Source organism: Hibiscus syriacus, unplaced genomic scaffold (assembly GCF_006381635.1).
Source record: "Hibiscus syriacus cultivar Baekdansim isolate YM2019G1 unplaced genomic scaffold, ASM638163v2 tig00000778_pilon, whole genome shotgun sequence".
NCBI lineage: Eukaryota > Viridiplantae > Streptophyta > Magnoliopsida > Malvales > Malvaceae > Hibiscus > Hibiscus syriacus.
In genome coordinates this window covers 360,483-387,348 of record NW_024061825.1, presented here as the reverse complement: position 1 = coordinate 387,348, position 26,866 = coordinate 360,483, and the positions used below count along the sequence as shown (strand labels likewise).

Sequence of the window (26,866 nt, the reverse complement as noted above, 5' to 3'; positions counted from 1 at the left end):
ATCACAGGTAAAACACAATGTTCTCAGTTGTCTCACTCCGGTGGTTGGGACTGGGAACTGTAAGAGCAGTGGAGGTCTTCAGAGGATTCGGATTTATGTCATTTATCAGAGTCAGAGGAGCATAGATTGTAATGGTATTTTGAAATGAAAAAAATAAAGCCTAGGGAGAATTTGAGTTCATGATATGCCAAGGTACTCCGATAAAATTTCATTCATGCGTAACATACAAACTACCCGTTAACGGAAAATTCGGTGACGGAAGCTTACCAAGGAAGCTTGAATGTCTCTTTCCACCACCCTTGTTTTGCGCAACTGGTAACTATCTTGTCTAATCGAACGATGATTTCCGAAAAAGTCGGTCTTACAAGAGGTTCTGGATACCAGCATTCTGAAATAAGCCTGTTCATACAGTAATGGAAGTCAAGCTTAGAGTGTTAGCAAGTATATAATCCTATTCTTAATCTCGAATCCTAGGCTTACTCTCTTAATTCTGGCGGATAACTTTTCGATTTGGTCTTGAGTGGCGGTCTCTGTTGTTCGAAACACATCAAGTTCACCGCCTCTTCGGCAGGCTTAGGATGAAAAGGCACTCCTCCTTCAGTCATCTAAACTCATATAGGAACAAAACAGGACAGGCATTAACTCTTTCCACACATAGATAGTACTACTGATGAAATAATCACAATGGGGGAACTTTTGAGAGACCATGTACCTCATATAGCATAACACCGAAAGAATATGCATCGACACTTCGATCAAATATCATATTTTTTGAATCTCAGGTGCCATATATATCTACAGTAAGAATACCAAATCGTTAGCGGTTCAACCGTTATCTGAAAGATTACATGTATTTACTTGTATTGAAAGCCTTGAAAAATGCTGAAGTTTTTTGGTCACATACTTGATGGATCGAGTTGTTCGTCTGGACGTGCTAATTTCGCCTTGTCAGCTGATAATTTCGACAATATCAGCAAACCAAAACCGGCTATCTTCAACTTACCACCACTATCCAGCAAAATATTTCTGGCACCTTAAATTTCAAATATTAAAGGACAGTTCATCACAACTAGATTAAAAATTTCACTCGCGATTCCACAGACATTATATTAACTTCTATAGTGGTTCCCTTACTTGGCTGTAAATTGCAGTGGATGATGGGATCTGGTTTACATTCATGAAGGTAATTCATTCCCCTGATATCAAGAAAACATAAGGTCATAAAGTGAAGGAAGAGACATTAATGACTAGCATAAGATAATGTAGGATAGAAGAACAAGAAGCATAACCGGAACGTTATCGTATGAGCCTTGCATAGGTGAAAAATAGGACTAACGGTGCTTAAAAAGAGATACTATGGCAATATATTCTTGAAATATGAACTAAACCTGGCAATGTCAAGAGAAAATCTTAAGACTTTGGATAGTGATAGACGCCCTTTCTTTTGAAGGTAGCTTCCCAAGTCACCCTGAAACGAGGATCACGACCTTAGTAATGTTAAATTGGTGTCTTTCTCTAGGGAAAAAAAAACAAATTTTGCTGCTAAACTACTCTTTGTTGTAGAACCAAACTGAATGAAACTATGTACAATGAATCCGAAATATCAGAAGCGCTAATATATAATCCGAATTTTGCTGCTGAAACTACTCTGTTATAATTGAACATAGAAGCATGCATAAATAGTAATACTGATAAAATGAACAGATCAACAATTCAAAAACACATTCTTACATTTGGATGATAATCTAAAACAATCATCATGGGAACATTTTGCGTAACAGCTCCGACGAATTGAATCACATTCGGATGTCGAACCTTTTCTAGTAAAGTTAGCTCATACTTGAAAGCATTTCTGTTAAGAGAAGAGATACAAATGTATTTCCGTATTAGGCTCTGCAACAAATCGGATGTTGTCGTTCACATGAGTCAAGCACATATCTAAAAGGAAACAAGGTAAGTTCTTACATGCTCTCAGGGTCTGTGTAGCTTTCCTTATCCAATATCTTTACAGAAACCCTGGTGCCATTCCATTTTGCCACTTGATATAATCCCTGGCAAGTGATTTATGAAATGTCAACATTCAAGCATCATATAACATGAAATGCTAATCATTCACTGCAAATCAACTGACTTGTCTTTCGGATTGAACCATACCTTTGCTATACCGTCGGACTTCCGAATTTGAAGCTCCAGTGGGTTGAGCTCGTACTCCGGCACCTCTTGAGGGTTAGTAACAGTCATCGGTGTCTTCCTGGTTTTCTAATATCAAGACAGATGTGTAAATAACAATCTTCAAACAGGATTAAATACATCAATCATTGGTCACAAACAAAAATGATAAATATATAGGAGAAAAGAGAAGATGATTTGTTGTCTTACAGGAACTTTGGCTCCTCGGGCCTTCAAAATCTCATACACTTCTACATTGCCATAGTACTTTGCATCAGCAGCTGCCTGGCCATATAGACTTTTCCTTCAAAATGATTATGTATGTATGTATGTATGATGTATTAAAGAAGAAGTATACCGTGCTACCCCAACGATCACGGGCATCGATATTAGCCTTCCTTTGAAGAAGAAGCTTAACAACCTCAACATGGCCTTCACAAGCAGCGATATGCAAAGCAGTACGTCCATCGAGATCGATGCTATTAACATCAATCCCTTCATTCAACAAATCCTCCACTCCTTTAACATCCCCTCGACACGCCATGAACAGAAGCTGCATGGTCGAGTCGAGGTTATCCGGCACCGACATCTCATCCCCGATGCTTTTCCTCCGGATGGGATCCAACGACGATTGCCGGCCGAAGCTGAACCTTCGGTTGTTCCTCTGCGGATCGAGCGACGCCTGGCGCGTGAATTGACGGCTCAGAGTCCGTTTCAATGACCCCGTCGAGAATTGCCGGGAGATACCCCGCTTCAGCTGTGATGCTAAATTTTCCATCGTCATCTTTGCTTCTTCTTCTTCTTCTTTTTTTATTGCGGTACAAGGAAAGGGTAACCCGGAAATCAAGAGAGAAATATGGGAAAACAACGAGGGGAATGGTGTGTTACATGCTAATCAGAGAAAACCGAAAGTGCAAAAGATTCTTCTCTTTTAGCTCCGAGTAAGATCGAGAGCCAAAATGAGAAAGAAAAAGGAAATTTAAGCTCAGGGGCTCTCGATAATGGAAACAGAGGAAGGGGGAAATGATATTATGACGATGAACAAGTGAAGGAAGAGATGGTGAGGGGACAGAAGATGATTTGAGATCCGAAGGAACCGCATGGAAACAATGGAGAATGAGAAAAAGGAGGGAAAGTTTGGTTTTTTATTGTTTTAGACAACAAACCTTTGCCTTTTCCTCTTCATTCTGTGTTCCATATATGTTTCAACTGAAAACCACCGAAAATGGCGTCCATGAAAATATGCCTTGAAAATTAGGCTTAATAAAAAAACAAGTACCTAAATTATACCCAAAATTATTTCTTGGCATCTAAAGAATATTTTGTTAAAATTAGATACTCAATATTTTCTTCGTTATACTTTTAGGTATCAACTGTTAAAAATAGTTAATTGACATGTGTCATATTTATATTTTTTAATTTTATTAAAAATAAAATATATTTAAAAGTATCTTTTTAAAAATCTGAATTTGACATGTATGATTTAACGAGTTTTTTAACATTAGCAATCTAAGAGTGTAACAGAGAAAACATCGGGCATTAAAAATCAATTTTTAATATAATTTAGACACTTATTTTTATATTAAGACTAAAAATTAAGATAAAACAGAAGTTTAAGTGTCAAAATATTTTTTTTTGTAAAAATAAGTATAATGTAAGGACTAAATCATAAACAATGCATTCTTTGTTTTCTTTTTCTACATTACTTTTGCATCAAGTTTTTGTGTTCTTGTGGGTAACGTTTCTTCATTGCTTTAATGGCTTTTCTTCTTATAAAATTAAGAGAAAAAATATAAGTAAAATGGCTGAGATAATGTAAGTAGGATTTTTTAATTCTCAATATAATTTATTTCGGGGATTATTTCTTTATCTAGGGTGAATTGAACAGTACTAACCTAAAGACGTAAGGTGTTCCACTCGTCTTTGAGTTAAATATAAAGAATCCATGATTGTATGGCGTCTTCAGGAAAATGAAAAAGACCCTACGACTTTATGGCGTCTTCAGGCAAATGGAGAAGACCCCAAGAGTGCACGACGTCTTCAGACCAATAAGAAATCCTATTTCAAGATATAATACGGTGGATGTCTTATATCAGAAAATAATTTTTTTTACAATCCTATATGGGCGAGGGAACCAAAAAATATAATAGTAGGTGTTGTTCATAATTCTTTTTTATCGTCGATAACGTATATATTTTCTATAAATATAATTATTTAATTGAATGTCTTTAAGAAAATAATAATATCTTTAATCATTAAAATAATTTAATAAATTAAATTTCTATTATATTAGATTATGATCGAATTAGATTAAATTATGTCTTACGTTAAATTTTAGGTTGAGATTAAGACGGCCAAAAACATATACCGCACTACCTCATTTGCCATCTCTCTACTAAGATAGTAGTTATAAAATAAGGTTTTGCTTTTACCCCCACCTCAAATTGGACATAGTTTTCAATGGTCTCTTCAACCATAATGATATTATTTGACCTTGTATAAGGAGGAAAATTAGGATTAAAGATTCGAATTTTGATATTTTTAAATATCGTTGATATTTATATTGATAATGATCCGAGTTAAAATTTGATATTGATAATGACCCGAGTTAGTTTCGTTGAAGATTTAACTTAATCAAAATAAGTTGATCGAGTCGAGCTCGAACAGATAATCTGATAGTACTAGGTCATGATACAACATGTGCCATGTGGAAAAGTAGGGGATAGTACTAGGTCATGATACAACATGTGCCAAGTGGAAAAGTAGGGGATGGTGGGAAGAAGATGACAAGGGACGGGGCCATGAATTCCTACCATCCACATTCAAGGTAACATGTGGAATTCATACCCCTTTACCTTCCAAGCCTTTAGCCCATCCCTCTTAATTTATTACTAAGCTATCCAAAACAATTTTAGAATTCTTTAATAAGTCAAATCAACACAAAAGAGGGATGAATAAATGTTGTTGCTACAAGTTTCCAAAGTAATTCAAGGTTTAGTTGGCAAAGGAATTTTTAATTTCCAAAGTAATGTACTCACCCGATTAATTTTTTGATATAGGATGTTTTTTATAGAGTTTTGGGATCTCTCGACGTCTTCAGGGGTGTTCATTGTTAGATGGATTTCTAGGCGTCTTTAATGTGATTCCAGGAAAAAAATTGGCTATTTTACACAAATATCACCTTAACAAAAATTAATTACTTGTTAGTCACTGTTTAAGAATATTTTATGGATCTAGCATATTTTTAAATACTTTCTATAAAATTATTCATACATTAAATTACATAATACAATTATATCTACCAATTACCACTTGACACTTTCTGATGCGTTTTTGATCCTTTCAAAATCCTATATATATAGTATATTCTAGGAAACTTTGAGGGTAAATAATTTAAAATATAAATAATTTTATAAAATATTACAGATCATCATCATTTTAAAAATAATTTTGCAGAAAGACGCGGTAAATGTACCGCATAGGATTTTGAAAAATATTTATAAAAGTTTTATAATTAATATTTATTTTTCAAAATCCTATGCGGTGAATGTGTCGCGCCTTTTTGCAAAATTATTTTTCAAAATCCTAGAATATATGTTGAGTTAATCGAATGACGGAATTGGCCAAGAGGGGGGTGAATTGGCAATAAAAAATTTTGTGGAAGCTTTTGCAGAAAATTGAAAGTAATTGCACAGCGATTTACAGTGGTTCGACTTTCTCAAACAAAAGTCTACGTCCACTACCTTAGCTATCCACACTAAGGATTTTCCAACAAATTCACTAATTTGTTCTTTCTTTTGAGGCCAAAGAGATAACCTTACAATTCCCTCAAGAGTATACCCCAACTCTTGAGAACACTCTTTTCTCAAAGAGAAGATTACAAATTTGCAAACTTACAAGAAAACCTCACAAGGTAAGATGTTTGCACAATTCTAGAACAAAGAAAAGAACACTCAAAGATGAATACAATTGAGCACAAAAAGTATTCTTGAAAGCAAAATGAATATTGAATGAAAATAGGCTTGAAATGCTCAAACTTGAGGTTTGATGCTTTCTCTTTGATTCTCTCTTGATTCTAGTTGCTTGATGTTTCTTGTTTTTGATCAATGGCTCCAGAACTTGTTTAAATACCCCTTGAATCAATTCTGAACGTTGGTGATAATTAGTGGGGATAATAGAGCCGTTTAAGTGTGAAAACAATTAATTTTTCTAGGTGGAGCGTCTCATGCATCGATGCATGATCAAGTATGCATCGGTGCATTCGTGTAAAATTCAAATATTTTGACCGTTGGAACACTTGATGCATCGGTGCACCAAGTGTGCATCGATGCATGAAATGCATTCGATGTTTGAAAAATAGCCTGATGCATCTATGCATGACTTGTGCATCGATGCATCAAATGCATTCGATGTTTTGAAAATATTCAGAGTGCATCGATGCATGGAGAGTGCATCGGTGCATGGAATGCATTCGATGTTCAATTAATTCATTGATGCATCGATGCATGTACTGATGCATCGGTGCATGCCTTTGAATAATTGATTTAAGGCTTGTTTTTGGTTCAAAATACTTTGTGAAAATTGTTTCAAAAATAGTTTAAGTACAAATCACAATTTTACACATTTAGTAAGGATTAAAATTGATCTTGAAAAACTTGGAGTAATAATTTGATATTCGGTTAATTGAATCGAATATAAAATTGTAAAATCATTTGTAAAATCTTAAAATTCATTTAACTTAATTTGTTATATCGAAATATCAAAAATGTTTTCAACAATATACTATACGTATAGGATTTTTAAAGGGTCAAAAACGCATCAAAAAATGTCAAGTAGTAATTGGTAGACATAATTGTATTGTGTAATTTAATGCATGAATAATTTTATAGAAAGTATTTAAAATATGCTAGATCTGTAAAATATTCTTAAACAATGCCTAACAAGTAATTAATTTCTGTTAAGGTGAACTTTTTTTTAAATGCTAAAGACGCCGGGATTTTCACAATTGAATTCACCCAAAGACGCCGAAAAATCTAATCCACCTCTGAAGACGCCGAGAGATCCCAAAATCATGTAGAAAACACCCTATATCAGGAATTAATGTGGTGACGGAATTAAAAATTCCCACATCATTATTTGGGCACTTTTTCCGGTTTAGTTTGAATTTAATGGCAAAAATCTTAATTCGGTCGATTTTTTTTTAAATTGTCAATTTAAATGTGTTAATTAGTATATTGACTACGGATGACAACACGTCAGGTTAGGGTCGGGTCTTTGGTCAATTCGATCCGACCCGAAAATATGCACCCTCCACCTGAACTCGATCGGACCCGAAAATAATATATCCTCCACTCGACTCTGACTCGACCTGATTTTTAGAGTATAAATATGATTCGACTCGACCCGATATAAATTAAGGATTTAATTAAAAAATAAATATTTAAAAAAAATTATATTATCCTCGGGTCGGGTCAGATTGGAGTCTTTTCACCATCCACCCGACCCAACCTCACCCCTTCAAAAATTCAACCCTACTCGAATATGATTTATTTTTAAATTTTTTTGACCCAATCGTATGGGGTCAGAACTTGTTAAATTCGAGTTAAATTACCGTCATTGACCAATAAATATCCTATGTAACATACCACATGGGTTTGAAGGACTTGATTTTCTTATATCTAAATCCTTTAACAGGTCTTAATAGAATTCAGATATAGATGAAAAAAATTGATAAAAATCGATCTAGTATATATAATTCAATTTTCTGGTTTAATTTAATCAATTTTAATTTTAACTCGACTTTAAAGATCAACTCAATTTTGGATAGAGTTTTCTACAGAAATAAGGAAAGTCGTGTCTTGAATACTGAGATTTACAGCCCTTTTTATACACTACATTACCCGCTTACAACATAATTTCTCTTAACAACTTTAGTTTCGCTAAATGACTATAACCATGATTCGCCACGTATCGTACTCCCAACTTCATCTCTCCTCTCTTAACATGGCAATACTCGAACTTTGTCTTTGAACAATTCAAAAGCTGCTTTAGCTAATTGCTTTGTAGCCACTTGGAAACTCGCTGGAACATACCTCACCCGAAGTTGACATGCTGCAACCTTCTCTCTAACAAAGTGAATGTCTAAGTCAACTTGTTTCGACCTCGCGTGATACACCGAGTTCACGCTCATTGTAATTACGCTTGTATTGTAGACACATTGACAGATGTTGAACCTTTGAGGCAGATATCATTGGTGTGCAAGTGGCCGTGGCCTTTATCATGTTTGTTCTAACTCTAGTATATATTTCCTTTGGCTAAGAGCCAAAATATCCCCATTCCTCTTCACTTCACTGTCAAGAAAGTATGTGAGTGTTGGATATATGAACTGCAAAACTATACCGTTAGCACTGACTGAAAATATAAACAGTAATTAAAAAGAACAAATTCGTAAACCGTGTCGTGATATAACCACTGCCTTAGAAACGAATTTACCTCGATGTGTGTAATTGCTGCAGTAGGCGGACCGTCCCCCGAGGTTAACACGGTCGCTCTAAATTCCGTACACCCGAAATCGGAGTGGACTGCCGGTGATATTGATCTTCTTATCGGAAAGAACACAAAGAGAATATTTAGAAAACACTTGGAGAGTGAATTCTGAATGTTGAGAATAAGTTGAGAGAATATTTAGAAAATACTTGGAGAGTAAATTCTGAATGTTGAGAGTAAGTTGAGAAGCTGAATATAGACCTCTATTTATAGGCTAGAAATAGAGTTAAAATCGTCCATAAAATTTCAGGATAAATCTCTTATGTTGTAACAGCTGAAACGTCTAGATGAACCTGACTCAAAAAATAGTCCACGACCACGAGCCGAGCCGAGACGGACGACGGCGGTGCGCGAGAGTCCCCCTTGTTCTCTTTCACTCAACAAGGAAGTGGTAAATCCAAACCATAAATATCCATTCTCAATAGTATTTCCAATACTATGTGGGATTGAGCATTACCAACATTCCCCCACTAATGCGAAAGAATTCTTCTGAAACTCAAAAACAAACTTTCCAAAAGAGCAATAGTGAGATTAGTTGCTTAACCACTAGTGAACATATCTGGAACTAGTATATAGTGATGATGAACAATCATTCTCTTAGATAAGTGAAACGAGTCTAGAACTTTCTAAGATGAGGGTAAATTCATAACACACAACTAACCCTTTATCCACCTGAGTCCTCAATGTGTAAGATATATATATACAAAAGTATATATTTGGCCATCTTACCAACAGTGAGGGCTCTAAAGTCTTTGAGTGAGAACTTATCATTGAGCATTTGCACAACCGCTTCAAATTCTTCATCCGAATGTCTTATAATTATTATGTCATCGACGTGTACTAAGATGTAAGTGTAACAACCACTTCTTTCGAGTACAAACGACGACACGTCAGCTCGGGACTCCATAAACCCCAGCTTCAGAAGACAGCTCTTAAGCTTCTCATTCCAGTTGCTAGGAGCTTGACACAGCCCATACATCGCCTTCTGCAGCTTACACACGAGCTGAGTTCCACTAGAAGAACACCGTTCGAACCCAGGTGGCTGCTGCATGTAGACATCTTTACTTAACTCGCCAATTAAGAACGTGTTATTGACATAAAAAAGTCCATCTCGTGAAAGCAATGGTGAGAATGACATACACAGTGGAGAACTTGACAACAGGACTAAAGGTATCTTTGAAGTCATGCCCATGCACTTGTGAGTAGCCTTTTGTTACTAGCCTAGCTTTGTAGCGTTGAATAGTACCATCAGGATTTTTTAAGCTTTAATAGCCATTTGTAGCCAACGACACTCATATCCTTGGGCAGATCAACTAACACCCACGTGTTGTTTTGTTGCAACATAGAGAACTCAGCATTGACTGCTTCTGTCCACTTTGATGACTGAAATGCCTCATGAACGTTGGATGGGATAACATCATCTAGAAAGCTAGTGCCCACTGGTTCTTCTGCTTGAACAACAAGTAACGTACTAGGTTCTGCATCATTTATGGCACCACTGGCTTGTGACTCCGATTGTTCAAAAGTATTATCAACTGGCCCCTCAAAGTTCTCTGTATCAGCAAAGCAGTTGTGACTACTTGCTGGAGTGTTATCAGTACCATCTTCTTGAGCAGTACTATGTTGGGCATCAGAAGTCTCTTGAGTAAGAGCACAACGATCATTGAGATTGTTACATCAACTAGCACCTCAAGTGGCCTGCATGGGACTGGAGCAGCAGATTGTTGCTTGGCAGTACCTTGACCTGCAAAAGGAAACTGCCACTCATCAAATATAACATGTCTTGACACATATGCTTCCATTTGGTGCAAGACACAAGTGGCCTATATGTCGTGCGCTAACTCCCAAATATGTGCAAGGTTGGGAACGAAACTCCAGCTTATATCTGTTGAACAGTCTCAAATGAGGAAAACATTGGCACCCGAACACCTTAAGCAGACTGTAATCAGGTGTCTTTTTAAACAGCTTTTCAAATGGAGAAGCACCTTACAGAACTTTTATCGGCAACCTATTGATAAGATGCACGGCCATAACAGCAGCATCGCCTAAAACTTAACTGGAATTGACGCTTGAGCAAGGAGCACAAGCACAAGCTTTATAACGTGTCTATGTTTTCTTTTCACAATGCCGTTCTGTTCGAACGTGTGAGGGAAAGTCAGACGATACGAAATACCAGCCTTCTGTAACACGCTGGACAAGCTCCTGAATTCTTCTCCTAAGTCACTCTGAACAACCATGATTCGTGCATCAAATTGTGTCAAAACATACTGCTGAAAAAGATGAAAAACATGAACCGCTTGCTATTTATCCTTAAGTAAATATAGCCATGTGTGGTGTGTGCAAGCATCGACAAAACTCACATAGTAACGACATCCATTTGAAATAACATGGGAGGGTCCCCACAATATATATACATATCAGTTGAAAGGGCAAGTTATAAACAAAATCAGAATCGCTAAAAGGGAGCTTATGGCTTTTACCTATTTGACAAGCAACAAAAAGTTTATTCAGATCTTTTTCAATATTTACATTGACTATTTTTCATACTTGCTCTAGGATTTCATGTGCAAGATACCTTAGGCGTCTATGCCAAAGATCATACAAACGATAATTCGAAGTACACACTAAATTTGCTTCAGCTAAAGGACATCTACATGCTGATGTATCCACCTCAAACGAGTACAGTCTATCTTTCTTGTTTCCTCGCAACAAAACACCAGACTTCTCATCTCGAACGCAGCAATTTGACGTATGGAACTCAAAATAAACACCATTGTCCCTAGCAAGCTTAGAGATTGAAAGCAGATTTTTCGTTATCTTAGGGACATGTAATAAGTCATTCAACATCAAAGCTCGAGAGGACGAGCAAAACACTGAACTACTAATACCATTAACATTTAAAGAAACACCATTACCCACAACGAAGTTACCTGGACCAGAAAACTCGTTTTCTTAGCAATGTTGATTGCATCTGGAGTCACGTGATGAGTGACGCTAAAATCAACCACCCAATGCTCTCTAGTGGCAGTAACACCATGTGCTTGAGGTGAAGACTAATAACACATCTGAACTTCAGCTCGACCTTTAGCACAACACGGGTAACTTTCATCGTTACTAGATCCCATCTCAAGGCTGGAGTAGCTGATATACAAGATTCATCTTTAGAATGATCATGATCAGAGGCCTTCCCATAGAAGGTTTGATCAAATTGGTACCAGCAGTCAACCATCAGATGACCATTTTTGCCACAGAGTTGGCACTGAACGCGAGGACGACTACATCCTCTCCCACCAGTCCTGCCACTAGAGTTTGACTCATGACGAGGGTTTTGCCGATCATAACTCAACACAACAATACTTTATAGTTAAAGAATCATTTCGTAATTTTTAATAATTGAGGGAGTTAATAAAGTCGTACCCTCTAGTCAGGGACCTTTTGCTTACTTAACCCTTTTTATTAATTAAGTTTAAATAAAAAATTATTTTTATTTATTAAAATGAAAATTTAAATTGAGCTTCAAATGGATACGGATCCAAAGTCCGGCCCAAACAAATCGGGCTACTGGGTACAGGTCTAGTCGGCAATCGGTTTAACTGTCGGTTGCCTTATGACAGTTGTTTATATTCTAAACAGGAAAGGAAAACACCAAACGGTGCCGTTTGACAAACCGAACAAAATCCGTACCATCTATATCTCCATATTCTAATACTAATTAGCTTTGTTATCTTTTGCTTTTTTTGCTTCCATGGCGGCTCTCTCTACTGCTCACCTACAAATCTACTGCTCAAAGCCCGAGTCAGAATCAACTCGGAAACCCGTTTCTTTTCCTCGGAGGATAGCGAAACCAATCATCCATGTCCCCAAGAAACTCGTGCTTTCTCCTAGGTGCCTCGACGATAAGATCTCGAACAGCACTTTCATTGCCAACGGACCTGTCCCTTCACCTCCCGCTCGTTCAAAGTACGTTGTTTGATCCACTCTTTGTTTTTTCGTTTTGGTTTTTTGATTTCGGTCTCATTTGCTTACTATAGAGTTTGCTGGTTCCGGTCTTTTTTTCTTATTGCCTTGTATGGTGAATCAAGGGTGAGGCGGCATACGATTTCGGTGTTTGTTGGAGATGAGAGTGGGATGATCAATAGGATCGCTGGGGTTTTTGCTAGGAGAGGGTATAACATTGAGTCCCTTGCTGTTGGGTTGAACAAAGATAAGGCGCTTTTCACCATAGTTGTCTCTGGTACTGATAGGGTGCTTCAGCAAGTTGTGGAGCAGTTACAGAAGCTTGTGAATGTTTGGAAGGTATAATATATAATCTTTTTCAGTTTTTTTTTTCTTTATTAGGCAATGATCAAATGAAGGGAAGGGTAGGAAGAAAGTGTTTTTTTCTTTCCTTCCTCTTTCGTTCCTACCAATTATAGTGCAAAGATTTAATTTTTAGTATGTCTTTTAATCCAATGGACAGGTTGAAGATCTCTCTAATGAGCCTCAGGTTGAACGTGAGCTGATGTTATTAAAAGTGAATGCGGATCCGAAGCTCAGAGCTGAGGTAATTCCTTGTATGAGTTTTAGAATGTTATGACTTATGAGTTCCTTCTATAGTCTGTTTCTTGATAAATTTTCTCCCTTTGACTGACTTGCATTTTCTTGCTAATCAGATTATGTGGTTAGTGGATATCTTCAGGGCAAAGATTGTGGATATCTCAGAACACACACTAACCATTGAGGTAATGAATGGAAGAGCTTATATAACTCTTGAGTGTGACTAGATTATCTTGTTGTTGCTTCAGAATTTTGGCCGTTAATTTGTTCAATAGATTAAAAGAATCAAAGCATTTCTTTCAAATTTTGGATAATGATCCACCGTGCAAGTTAGTCATACTAAGGTTTCGTATCCCTCCCTCAATTCCATTTTGGTTATTGATATTGAAGTAGATAAAAAAATCCTAATACCAGTTCTAAAAATGAAGCAAGAAACACTCTCTCCCTCCTCATGTCTGTATTATGTCTGGGACCCTTATATAGAAATATATAGATGACTAGAGAGACAGAAATTTTATGATGGTGTAAACAAGAAGCTTGAGTTTTTAAGAATATAACAATTTCCTATATGGTGCATGAACTAAATTGCTAATTGTTTGACATGTCTAAATAGTGAAAACTGAAAATGTAAGAAAATAACTCTTATGCTTCACCTAGTTTGGATAGGTGGTCCTTGTTATATACACTTGAAGTGAGTATTCCTCAAAGCTACTTACAGGATGGAGCATTGTTTTTATTTTTTATTGGAAAAGGTAGGATAGGGATTGAATTATATTCTTGCAATGGTAAATCATAAGTTACATGTCATGCGGTAAACCCAGGTAACAGGAGATCCTGGAAAGATGGTTGCTGTTCAAAGAAATTTAAGCAAGTTTGGGATCAAAGAAATTGCTAGAACAGGAAAGGTGATTAGCTTTCCTATAAACTAGATGAAATTTTCTAGTTGGTACTTTACTAGTCTTCCATCAACACATTTCATTTATCTGTCCAACGCTATTATTCTGTATGCTCATCCCCTATCTCCTATTAGATTGCTCTTAGAAGGGAAAAAATGGGTGCATCTGCTCCATTTTGGCGATTTTCAGCAGCTTCATATCCTGATCTTGAAGAAACAGCACCTGTTAACCCTCTTGCAGGGGCCAAAGGTAGACCAGTAGTTAGTGAGGCTGATGTTTCTGGAGGGGTAAGCATTTCTATTCTTATATGTCTTCATTGCACATGCTCCAAAATCTATAGTTTGAGTTTTTCTCTATTTATGCAGGGTGATGTTTATCCAGTGGAATCACCTGATGGCTTTACACTCAATCAGGTTCTTGATGCTCATTGGGGTGTTCTCATTAATGACGATGTAAGAATGCCTATTGCTGGCTGTTAGTCTGGAGTCTCTCTTTTCCACTCACATATCCATTCTTGCGATTCTTATGTTCTGTTAGCTGTTAAAGTATACATGAGAACCAGAAGCTAAATGATTCATAGGAATTGTGTAGCTTGACTCTGAAATTTTATTTCTCGTTTTAGAACACAGTTGATTCTATGTTCCAAAAGGTACTATACTGGATAAATTTGCTAGTGTAGTAGGAAGTGACTTTGTAAATTACTTGCACTCAACTTCTTGGTTTTTTTTTTTTTTACTTTCTCTACATGTATAATCATGTTATACTTTAGCGAAGACTTTTTGGGACTCAATATAATCCATGAAGAAAATATGGTTCATTTCTTTCCAAGCATGAAAATTGTACTGTCTTGTCCTTCATGCATAGGATGAGCTGTCTCTTTGAACTTTCTTATATCTTCCAAGTTAATGCAGATGGCATTACTTACTGTGATCCTTTAAATGATGATATATGTAGTTTCACTGCTGCTTAATTTCAAAATACTTGTGTTTTCAGGGAACCTTAACTTTAAACAAATAAGTCGCTCAGAGCTTAGTTCAATCATTTTATTCCAATAGGAAAATCAACAATAAGGTTGATGTTGTCAATTAAGAAAATAATCTCTAAGAGCTTTAAGGCTTCTGAATTTAGTAAAACAAAGAGAAGCAGATATAAGCTAATACTAGTTTTGGATTTTTGGTTTTAAGTTCTTCAAGTTCCCAGCTTATTGGTGCTGACCTAACATTTCTTCTAGAGTCAAAATTCTTGTTCTTATTTAAAATGTATCTTTATGGTATCTCATGTATTTTTAACCTAAAACCACTTCCATTTGTGCTAATGTCTCAGACGAGTGGACATCAATCGCATACTTTATCCATGCTTGTTAGTGACTCTCCGGGAGTTCTAAACCTTGTTACGGGTGTTTTTGCTCGAAGAGGTTATAATCTTCAGGTGAGTGTCTGTAAATGTTTCTGGTATCTCTCCTGCTTTGATTTTAGGGGTTTGTCATCTACTGAATCATTTTTATTCTCCTCAGAGTTTGGCTGTTGGACATGCAGAAGTTGAGGGGCTGTCTCGCATTACAACTGTCGTTCCTGGTACTGATGAATCAATTAGCAAATTAGTGCAGCAACTCTACAAGCTAGTAGATATGCACGAGGTGAGATTATTTGGAAGGGTGCATTTCTCAAAATTTGCTGGAGCAGCAGCTATAAAACTATGAATTTCTTACACCCGAATCCAGGAAACATATGTGCCTATATTTTTTATTTATTGCCAAGTAACTTCCCCAGACAACTTGCGTAATGTTAGCCTGTAACTCCATGATTCTCATGATCCTAAATTCTCATATTTGACTTTGTACACGTAGAAAAGAAGTTCATTTAAGGTGATTCCATTGGAATTGCCGAAATCCATGTAAGTTATTGATCATTTCTTTGAACTGCATATGCCAAGATACAGTACTTCACATTTTTTGATCTTTTGATGTTGATATTTGATGAACACAACATTATCCATTGTGTAAATCTCTTTGCTGGTCTCATAATTGAAGGTTTCTTTCTTATGATATCGTAACTGAACATAATGGCTGACAGTGAATTCACTTCTTAGGTACGGGATCTTACACCCTTGCCCTTTGCTGAACGAGAATTAATGTTGATAAAGATTGCTGTTAATGCTGCTGCTAGAAGAGACGTCCTTGACATTGCCAACATTTTTAGGGCCAAGGCTGTTGATGTTTCTGACCACACTGTCACTCTCGAGGTATAGTTATTTGGATGCCTAGATGTCTTTGTATCTGAAATCCCTTGATATATATTCAAACACGAGGATGCCCCGATTGAACACATACTCGTTTTAGATTCTCAGCTTTAGCTTCTTTTATCTTATATGAGGTGATTTTATGGATGGACAAATTACCAGTTTCTGTGCTAACATTCTCATGTGTAATATGCATACGATAGAACGCAAAATTAGTACACTGGTTACACAGAAATGTTCCACCCGTGTCCACTATCTTCCTTCTTTTCTTGCTTGTCTTTGGAATGAGAAGATGGTAAGATAGCTGGATGGATGTGCGATGGACCATGCTTCTTTAGATCCATTGTCATTTTCCCCAAAAGTATCCGCACTGGACATCTGTATTCTAGGGTATTCTCTAAATATGCATAAAAACTTAGAAAAGTTATAACATACCCACATGAAGCGTTTTATCTGATCCTATTCACGAATGCAAGTAATATAAGCACCTATTGCATGTGAACTGTGAAGTCTGATGTTTGCGTGGTAGCCGGTAGGCCGGGATGATTTTGCATTCTAGTAACAGTACTTTCCGACTGCCGATCTTCTTCATGACATTGTTTTTCAATGCATATTCCAGCTCACTGGAGATCTAGACAAGATGGTGGCACTGCAGAGATTGTTGGAGCCCTATGGTATTTGCGAGGTTCGTCTTTCATTAAGAAATTTACCATAACGTTTCTTATTCTTTAATAATCATTAACGCAGTGCATGCAAAAACTTCATAGAAAGATACATCAACTTACACGGAGATCATTTATTTCGCCAAGTATATTTGTCTCAAACATATTCGAACATGAATATATGATAAAAGTAAAAGAAAAATGACACTGAATATTTTCGCATCGGATGCATATTCATTACATTCCTTTCTTTGTATTAGGTTGCTCGAACCGGACGTATAGCACTGGTGCGAGAGTCGGGTGTAGATTCCAAATATCTTCGTGGATATTCTTTTCCTCTATAAGTTCTAAGAAGTTTCCAAGTTATCGGTGTGATAAGACGATTTTGCTTTTTTATACTTGTGTTGTGGGATATTTTTTTTCTAGTGAGGAAGTTAAATATTTTCTATAATAATCAAGTTTAGGGAAGATTGCATAGTCAAAGTCTAGTAAAAGATTCTAGCTATGTGTGAAAAATGTTACTCCAACTCCATAGTTTTATGTTTTTGCCTACAAGCTTCAATACATATGCATATTTTGTCAATCGAGCTTATCGTGGTGTATATTAGGTTCCAGGTTCAATCTATTTGTTCTCAGGGTAAACTGTTCCAAATATCCTTTTGTTCAATCAAAAAAACATTATAGTTAAACATCATGATAGGTAATCATAATCCGAACATCGAATGTATAAACACGAGAGCAAACATCAAAATGTTTATACACGAGAACAAACATCAAAATACGATCACTTGGACATGTCTAACACGACCAACATGTTATTTATGTTTACCATTCAATAGTAAAGAAACACCACACATACACGGATTACCTCTGAAAGTTCTGCAGTAAAGTCAGTCATGGGAGACTACAACTAACTGTTTCCCCACATTGCGACCGGTGAAGAGGCCAACCAGAGCTGCTGGAGCGCTCTCCAGGCCATCGGCTTTGTCTTCAACATATGTTATCTTCCCTTCTTTGATGTATGGTATCACCATTTCTAGATACTTGGGATAAAGGTGATAGAAATGAGTAACGATAAACCCTTGCATCCTAATTGCTTTCGGTATGATATATATCAAGTTGTGCACTGCATCGAGCTGCTCGTTATTGTACTGTGAGATCATTCCACATGCAGCAATACGACCATGGACCCTCATGTTGGCCAGCACAGCATCGAGCATCTTTCCCCCAACATTTTCAAAGTAGATATCAATGCCTTCTGGGAAGAATCTGCCAAAATGGTACAGCATTGGAGGAACTGTTGTTACTTTGGTTGGTAAAATGTATCATGTAATTCGAGAATTGAGCCAGCCTGGTCAGCAACTACTGATGTACTTAGGGAATTGTACCACTGACCTTTTCAAAGCAGCATCCAAGTCTGGTTCTTCTTTGTAGTTGAATGCCGCATCAAACCCGAACTTATTCTTCAGCAAATCGACCTTTGATAAAGAAATTTTGAAGATGTTTAGAATAAAAAGGAAAAAAAGGAAGATGAAGGTAGAAATGACAAAACCGAATACTTACTTTCTCTTTGCTACCAGCACTTCCGACAACATAGCAGCCTAACAGTTTTGCAAATTGCCCCACAAGCTGACCAACTGCTCCAGATGCAGCTGATACATAAACATACTCCCCCTTCTTAGGGGAGCAGATCTCGTAAAAACCAGCATAAGCAGTCATACCGGCCATACCTACAATGACAACATAAAGATCACTTTGATGGAAAGAAACATTATGGAGCTAAAAAGAAGTCCTAAACTCAATAGATGTCCTCCTTACTTTGCACGTCTTATCAACCTTACAGGTTTTGCTCGCACTTGGTAGTGACATAATATCAGGGCCGATAACTAAATCTGGATTACTAATAGGATGTTACCCAGATAATAAGTGGCAAGAAACTAAACTATGTGGCTTCACTTTGTTCAGTTTCTCATGACTATGTTCTTTGAGAATATGTATCCTTGATGTTTCTATCCCTCTCACAGCACATTATAACTAACAATTTTCAGTGATAAGAAAAAATTAGCATTATTTGCTTCGAATATGATCCATAATTTCTTCATCGATTTCAGACAGATTACTTGCTTATGTTTATGTAGAGATTTACTCTCCAAGGCTAATGGAGTGGGTACATCAATGTTCCGACTTTGTTTTGTTTAAAGTACTCCTGCCAGACACATTGTCGGACATGGGTACAACGATATGATCCTCCAAACACATGAGAAAATTACGGAAATGAATATAACTGAGTCGGACACATAACCCGTATCCGACACTCACACTCAAGTCCAAGTAACAAACCACTACATATATATCTAGTAAATGCCGTTCCTTTTAGTATAGATTTGATGTCATCTTCACAAATTAGAAATCAACTTACCAAGAAGTCCTGTATAGTAGGTAAGGGGAACATCTGTGTTTTGAATTTTGAACACTGCATCGACCGCTGTTATGAGTGTATACTCTTCCCAACCAGTAATCCCCCAAATGAGATCGCCCTTTGCGTATCTCGAATGAGTAGAATCCAAAACTTTGGCAACTCCATAACCGCTTAAAGGCTGCAGGATGTCAACATTTAAAGGCAAAGTAAATACGATTAGAATCAGAAACCCACATGTTCTTTTTCTTCTCTTTTCTTCCCATTATTCGAAATTGATTCGGAACTCGGTTTCAGTTGCAGCATTTGTACTCAGCACAATCATAATTTACTATGATCCTCCAAAATTATGAGAAAATTTTGAATATACACATGCAACATACCCGTGCCCGACCCTCATTCCATTTGAATCTGGAGAATGTGAGAGAGCTCAGTCATTAAGGACTGCTGTTAAGGGTTTGGTCACTGAAAATCTAAACACAATTATCTCTAAGAATCGTTCTTGAATCTTGAACGTCTAAGACAATTCACTGTTGTTGCACCTCTAATCCATCATCCATGGTTCCAGATTAAGATTTATTTAACAGTCAACGAACATAATCCGAAAGAACCTAGAAGTTTAATATATGAACATTTTCACCAACATATGATCTACGACACTTGGACTTGTAATCACAAAACTTCAAATCGACCCAATCTGGAAAAATTCTTTAAAAAGCTGAAAAAAGCGGATATTTTTTTATTTTTTTATTTTAAAGATGCAATAATCCAACTCACCGAGCCAATCTGGAAAGGCGCCACATACGAGCCCTGGATATTCTTCAAGCGATTTCTCATGTAAGGATCACAAGACAAGTAGAGATTCTTGACTAAAATCGCATCTTTGGAACCCTCTGGTACTTTCAAATGAATGGTGGATTCTTTTATCTCCATGTCCGATTCTTTGGGTAAACCGGCATCCACATAGTTCTTGAGAACCACCTGCTTGTTCCTCACCGATTCTTCACCAGCCATTGTTGCTTGAAACCAAACAAAAAACTCGAGAAAATTGGGGAATCAGAATTCAATGTGAAGAAGCTTGCACAGACGTGATGATCTTATAGTGATGTGAACAGAAAAGGGAAAAAGAAGTCAAATTCGAATGTTCTAGAATGGAATCATTGATGAGTCCATATACGGAGGCTTGAGCATATTATATTATCCCGCGTTTAATTATCATAATTGGAAAATACGTTCACATTACGGATTATTCCCGAATGATACTAATGATCACAAAAATTTAAGTAAGTTTTGGTTTTTTTTATTGAACTTTTAAAAGTTATAAATTAATCACCAACGTTATCGATATGTGATAAAATGGTAACTTGACGTTAACCGTTGTTAACTTAGGTAATGCAAAACTGAATTAAACTGTCAAATACTTACTTGACCCGATGACCGCTTGCTTAACCCATTGACTAGTCTCTTTCTCCTTTTTCGTTGACATGCATTTATCTTTCATTTTGGTTTTAGATCCGTGAAATTCATTCTGCAAAATTATATCTTCTTTAGATGGGAAATACTCGGCATTCATTTTCGAAATCTTTTAACAGAGTGGTAAATTTTATATTCGGATTCGGATATCCAAAATAGGCTTTCCAATGACCATCTTTTTTATTGCTTATTATTCTCATTTCTTATTTCTTTTGCCTATCATCTCAAATTAATAATTAATTGAACATTAATCTATACTTGAATAATTATATATTCCTTTACTCAAATCATCACCATTGTCACCTCTTATATCATATCCAACTAATTAATAATCATTATTGAATTTGTCTAGTGTCTAGAAATACTCGACTCGAACTACATGACTAGTTGACCCGTCTATTAAGTATAAAATTATCGAGTATTTTAGAGGTAAATATCAGATTTTGCAATCGGGTAGCCGACCTGTTATTTTTGACGAATTTTAAGATCGGGCCCAAATAAAAAAAATTACTCTTAACCGGATACTCGTCGATCCGATTTCTTTTTTTAATTTTATTACTATTTTTATTTTACATTAGAATTTTTATTCCTAATTTTAAAATTATTTTACCCTCTAAATCTATATTTTTTTCTTCAAGTTATTGACCTTAACATTTAAATTATTTTTTAAATTATTTGTTTTAATGTTAAGTTATTTTAAATTTAGTTATAACTTTATATTTATGTTATGTATTATAAACTTTTAATTTCTAAACTTTATGTTTTTTCTATCTGTTTTTTAAAATTAATATAAATTAAAAGGTTAAAATAGAATAATCAGATATCCATGACTCGAATATACAGGTACCCAAATTTTATGAATACCTAACTTACGAATACTAACCATTTACGAACCGAGTCATGAGTCAAATTTTTGTGACCCGAATTTGAACACCCCTAATGTACACCCACCTTCATTTCTTCAACATCGAATCTCTATCATCCCAAAACTTTAAATCACGTAAACCATAAACTAATGATCATCCAAAAACAATAAATAGAAATGACAAAAAAATATTTAAAAGAACATATTTGACTTAAATAATTGAATTATTCAAATGTTAGTTTATGTAATTTTAGACATCTTTCGATTAAAAAGACATCAGATTTACGTTCAGAAAATACTTGAATAAACTTAAATAATTCGATATTCAGAAAATGATTCACTAATTTAAATAAATTTAAATAACTCGAAATTAAAAATATGTATTTTAAGATCGAATTTAATTTTACTCACGTCAATGATATATATCAAGTTGTGCATCGAGCATCTTTCTCTCCATGTTAACTGTAAATAAACCATTAATTTAGTTTTGGATTCGAATTTCGATCACAAGAAGTTAACTGCAACCACCTGTTTGCCGACGTTACGGCCACTTAACATCCGGACGAGCGCTTTAGCCGCATTTTCCAGGCCATCTGCGACGTCTTCCACGTACACAACTTTGGATGCTTTAATCAATGGCAGGATTGTTTCAAGGTACTTGGGGTAGAGATGGTAGTAATCCACAGCAAGGTAGCCTTGAATCCGGGCTTCTTTGTTCACCATCAATGGCAAATTGTGGATGCCTTCGGGCTGTTCCAAGTGGTAGTGAGTGATCATGCCGCACATCACTACGCAAGCGTTGGCCCTCAGGTTCAGTAGGACGGCGTCTAGCATCTTACCGCCGACGTTGTCGAAGTAAATGTCGATGCCTTCGGGAAAATACCTGCATCAGGAATAAAGGGTAATCGTTAGATTTCGATTATGTTACTCTTACTCGAGTAGGAGCGACGGAATTGCGGTCGTTGCGAGTAACCTTTTCAACGTAGCATTGTAGTCCGGCTCATCTTTGAAGTTGAAAGCCTCGTCAAATCCGTATTTGTTCTTCAATAGATCAACCTTTTCAATGTCAAAATTGGACATTTTATTAGAAACGAAGAGTCGATGTAACATATAAATACGGATAACACGGAAAGGATACCTTCTCGGGGCTCGCGGCACTTCCGACGACATGGCAACCGTGGAGCTTGGCGAACTGCCCCAACAGCTGACCAACTCCACCACAAGCAGCTGAAATAAACACATGGTCTCCTTTCTTTGCAGCACAAAGTTCATAGAAACCAACATATGCTGTCATCCCAGGCATACCTGCCATGCCAACCATGTTACACACACGAAATTCGAGTGGTCGAAAACATTTCGATCCCGAACAATCCGACTCGAAAAATAACGATAGTTACCGAGAATTCCAGTATAGTATGAAAGAGGCACATCGGGGTGTTCGATTTTGATCAGATTTGTAGTGTCTGAAATCAGACTGTACTCTTCCCAACCCGTTATTCCCCAGACCAATTCATCAATTGCGAAGTCGGGATGTGCTGAATCCAAAATCTTAGCCACGCCATATCCAGTTATAGGCTGTACGTTCCAAATAAATTATCGAAACAATTTCTAATCATCAAAAACATAAATGATATGGTTTCTAATTATCGAAACAATCATGATTCATACCATTATTCATTTCTCGAAACAATTCTCAAAACACGATAAGACTCGATCGATAAGGATGATGAGGATGGAATAATGAAATTACCGAACCGAGAGGATAGGGATCGGCGTATCGATCGTGCTTCGTCATTTTGAAGATCATGTAGTGATCACAGGAGAGGAAGAGGTTCTTGACGACGACTGCATTGGAATCGTCTGGGGCTTTAAGCTTCATGGTTCCCGCAGTGAGATGCATGTCGGTTTCTTGCGCTGAACCGGATACGTAGTGCTTCAACACCACCTTCATGTTGCTCGCTTCATCCATGCCTTCCGTCCCCATTTTTTTTTTTTTACGTAATGCCTATGGCTATGGAGATCTTAGATTTACAAATTTCTGAAATACAGAGATGGAGGCTTGTATTTATAGGAGAGATAAATGGGATGTTCAACTCGGTCCGGTTTAGTTCTAAAAATATTATGAAGTATTTTGATTGAAATTCTCTATTTTGACCCATATTCGATCATATAATACATTTATACCAAGGGTAAAGTATATAAATAATCCCCGACTATATGACATTACTTTATTAAATCCTTTGATTATTAAAAGTTACAAAATGGTCACCCAACTATTCATTATATTCAAAACTCGTCATTTTTCGTTAAAAATTTGACGTTATTCTGAGTTAAACGTTAATCTACTAACTATGATATGATAAAATCTAATCTCGAAATCTCAAATGACTATCATATCCTAGTCATCATGCTAAAGTCCAACTTAGACAATCATTAATTTTTTAACGGAAAAATACGAGTTTGGAACATAATGAATAGTCGGGTGATCAATTTATAACTTTTAATAGTTGATGGACTTAACAAAACAACATTCTATAGCCAAATGATCATTTTGTAACTTTTAATAGTTAATAAACTTAATAAAACAATACTCCATAATCAGGAGACCATTTGTTTACTTTTAGCCTCAAACCAAATATAATTATGTTATAATTTGATTAACCATAAAAAAATTAGGGTAAAGTATATAAATGACCTCTTTATTATAGGGTATTACTTTATGAAATCTCTCGATTATTAAAAGTTACAAAATGATCATTTGACTATAGAATGTTGTTTATTATGTCCATCGACTATTAAAAGTTGCAAAATAACCATTTAACTATACATTATTTTTCAAACTCATCCTTTTCCGTTAAAAAATGACGGTTTGTCTAAGTTGGACATTAACATGATGAATGAGATATGATAGTCGTTTGAGATTACAGAATTAGATTTTATCATATCACAATCAGTAGATTAACGTTTAACTCAGAATACATCAATTTTTTAACAGAAAGGGGTGAGTTTAATAATTCATTTAATCGGACTGGTCTACATCAAGAGGATTCAAACTTGAAATTATGTATCAATGAGAAAAAGAAATGTGCTTATGCAATTTGAGGTGAACGGAGAATGATTGCATATCCTGCGGAATACCTGAAATCATCTTTTCTATCGCACGAGGAATGATTGTCTTATTTTTAGCGCCCACTAGCTTTTTTTTAATTAATTATTGGTATTCGAAATATAGATCGATTAATTTAGATCAGGGACTATAGAGGTGAGGGTGACCCTCTCAATCTAATTTGCTCTATTCGTAAACGTCAGAATTCGAACTTATGACCTTACTTAAGGGACCTAATACCTCATCCAACTAAACCAACTGATTGTTAGTAGTGTCGACTTGCCTTTAACTTCCATTTTCTCGCACCAACAATTAAACAAGGAACACCCTTAAAAAAATAAATTTAAAAATAGTTTTTTATAATCTATCGATCAATTAATTCGGATTGAGTACTGCATAGGCAAAGTCAACCCTCCCAACTCCTGACCTTATTTAAGGAATATAATGTCTCATCCTAATAGACCAATCGGTTATTAGTTTAAAAATACTTCTTTTAACTTACTATAACAGTTAATTTTATTAAATAAATTAAAAATATATTCTTGAGCAAAAAATCTACTAAATTTGAAATTAATTAATCATATATTAAGATAAGTTTTTCTTAAAATCATTTACTATTATAAACTAAATAATTAAAAAAATAAAAGGTGCAAATAAACACTATTTCCAATGGTACAAACATTAATATAATAATAGAACAATGACAATAACGACACATTATCTGGTTTCATTACGACTCAAATATGATATATTTGGAGTGATTGTGAATATTTATCAATACGATAGAATTAATTTAAAATTTTTAAATAAAAATAGATCAACAAGATGCCCAAATAATCACCAACTAAATATATTATGATACATATTATAAATATATTCCTATTTATATTACATATTATAAATATCTATAGATAATTATTTGGTATATCAAAATTTTATAATATACATTAATTTTAAAATATAATTGTAATACTACAACTTGTAATTATCCTAGATTAATAAAAGTATTTGTAAGATTGAAAATTTTATTAATAAAAAATGAATAATGGTGTTTGTAAATAAAACAAACTAGATCGAGACTCGAGAATATCGTCATTTTCTCTGTACTACCTAATCTAGATTAGTTGATTAATAAAAATTAAATATCAATTATTATACCAAAAATTATTATCATATATCAAACAATAAATTTCAAAATACGTATTTTTAAAAAAATAAAATCCATGATTAAACAAATTTAAACTGATATTGGATCCAAATAATAAAGCTTAAAATCATTATCTTTACTTACAAGATCTTATAAAAATTAAGGGTAAATTATTGAAATAGACACTTTCATTCCATAAATATTCATTTTTGCTTATTGAATTAAAAGGTTAAGGTTTGGTCGCTTGCATTATTCATTTATAATTTTTAACTCCTTGAATTATCCATTTATAATATTTCGATCACCGAAAAGTTTTATAGATTAATGAAGTTTATTTATTTATTTATTTATTTATTTTCAAGAGCACTTTATATGAGACTAAACTTGGATCTATTTTTCATTACTTCTTAATTATATACTTAATTATTTATGACTTCATGGCTAGTGTAAAACCACTAACAACCATTAGTGGTGTTCAAACGGTTAATTAGGTTAATCGATCGAAATGAATTATCCAAATTTTATTAACCAGTTTTTTTCACTTTAACCATTAATCAAATCGATTTTTAAAAAAAAAAAATTAACCGAACCAAACTAAGTTCGGTTAATTAGTTGGTTAATCGAATTAACTGAAACTTATAAATAATATATACTATAAATAAATATTTAATATTTTTGGTTTATTCGGTTAAAACCGAAGTTTAAACACCCTAAAGCAAAATAATATATATGATATATTAAATATTTAATAATTTCGGTTATTTCAGTTAATTAACCAATTTCGAACCGACTTAACTGAAATCAAAGTTTAA

The 26,866-nt window shown here is 35.2% G+C and overlaps 3 protein-coding genes and 1 pseudogene across 3 annotated transcripts; 1 reads left to right on the top strand and 3 right to left on the bottom strand.

Moving 5' to 3' along the window:
* Positions 1-263: 263 nt before the first annotated feature.
* On the bottom strand, positions 264-3,291 carry LOC120113838 (annotated as a pseudogene).
* A 9,128-nt stretch (positions 3,292-12,419) lies between these two features.
* On the top strand, positions 12,420-17,526 carry LOC120113819 (acetolactate synthase small subunit 2, chloroplastic-like). The gene is made up of 12 exons (XM_039134871.1): positions 12,420-12,675; positions 12,798-13,011; positions 13,175-13,258; positions 13,368-13,436; positions 14,073-14,156; positions 14,282-14,434; positions 14,513-14,599; positions 15,471-15,575; positions 15,661-15,783; positions 16,236-16,388; positions 17,005-17,070; positions 17,308-17,526. Exons 1-12 carry the CDS (start codon positions 12,461-12,463, stop codon positions 17,389-17,391), a joined length of 1,437 nt encoding a protein of 478 aa, XP_038990802.1. The 5' UTR covers positions 12,420-12,460; the 3' UTR covers positions 17,392-17,526.
* A 316-nt stretch (positions 17,527-17,842) lies between these two features.
* On the bottom strand, positions 17,843-20,537 carry LOC120113829 (2-alkenal reductase (NADP(+)-dependent)-like). Its single transcript, XM_039134881.1, has 5 exons — positions 20,241-20,537; positions 19,467-19,644; positions 18,611-18,777; positions 18,443-18,525; positions 17,843-18,316 (listed from the first exon to the last, which is right to left on the bottom strand). Exons 1-5 carry the CDS (start codon positions 20,475-20,477, stop codon positions 17,938-17,940), a joined length of 1,044 nt encoding a protein of 347 aa, XP_038990812.1. The 5' UTR covers positions 20,478-20,537; the 3' UTR covers positions 17,843-17,937.
* A 1,753-nt stretch (positions 20,538-22,290) lies between these two features.
* LOC120113802 (2-alkenal reductase (NADP(+)-dependent)-like) lies at positions 22,291-23,823 on the bottom strand. Its single transcript, XM_039134856.1, has 5 exons — positions 23,552-23,823; positions 23,199-23,376; positions 22,940-23,106; positions 22,775-22,857; positions 22,291-22,684 (listed from the first exon to the last, which is right to left on the bottom strand). Exons 1-5 carry the CDS (start codon positions 23,783-23,785, stop codon positions 22,306-22,308), a joined length of 1,041 nt encoding a protein of 346 aa, XP_038990787.1. The 5' UTR covers positions 23,786-23,823; the 3' UTR covers positions 22,291-22,305.
* Between the last annotated feature and the right edge of the window lie 3,043 nt (positions 23,824-26,866).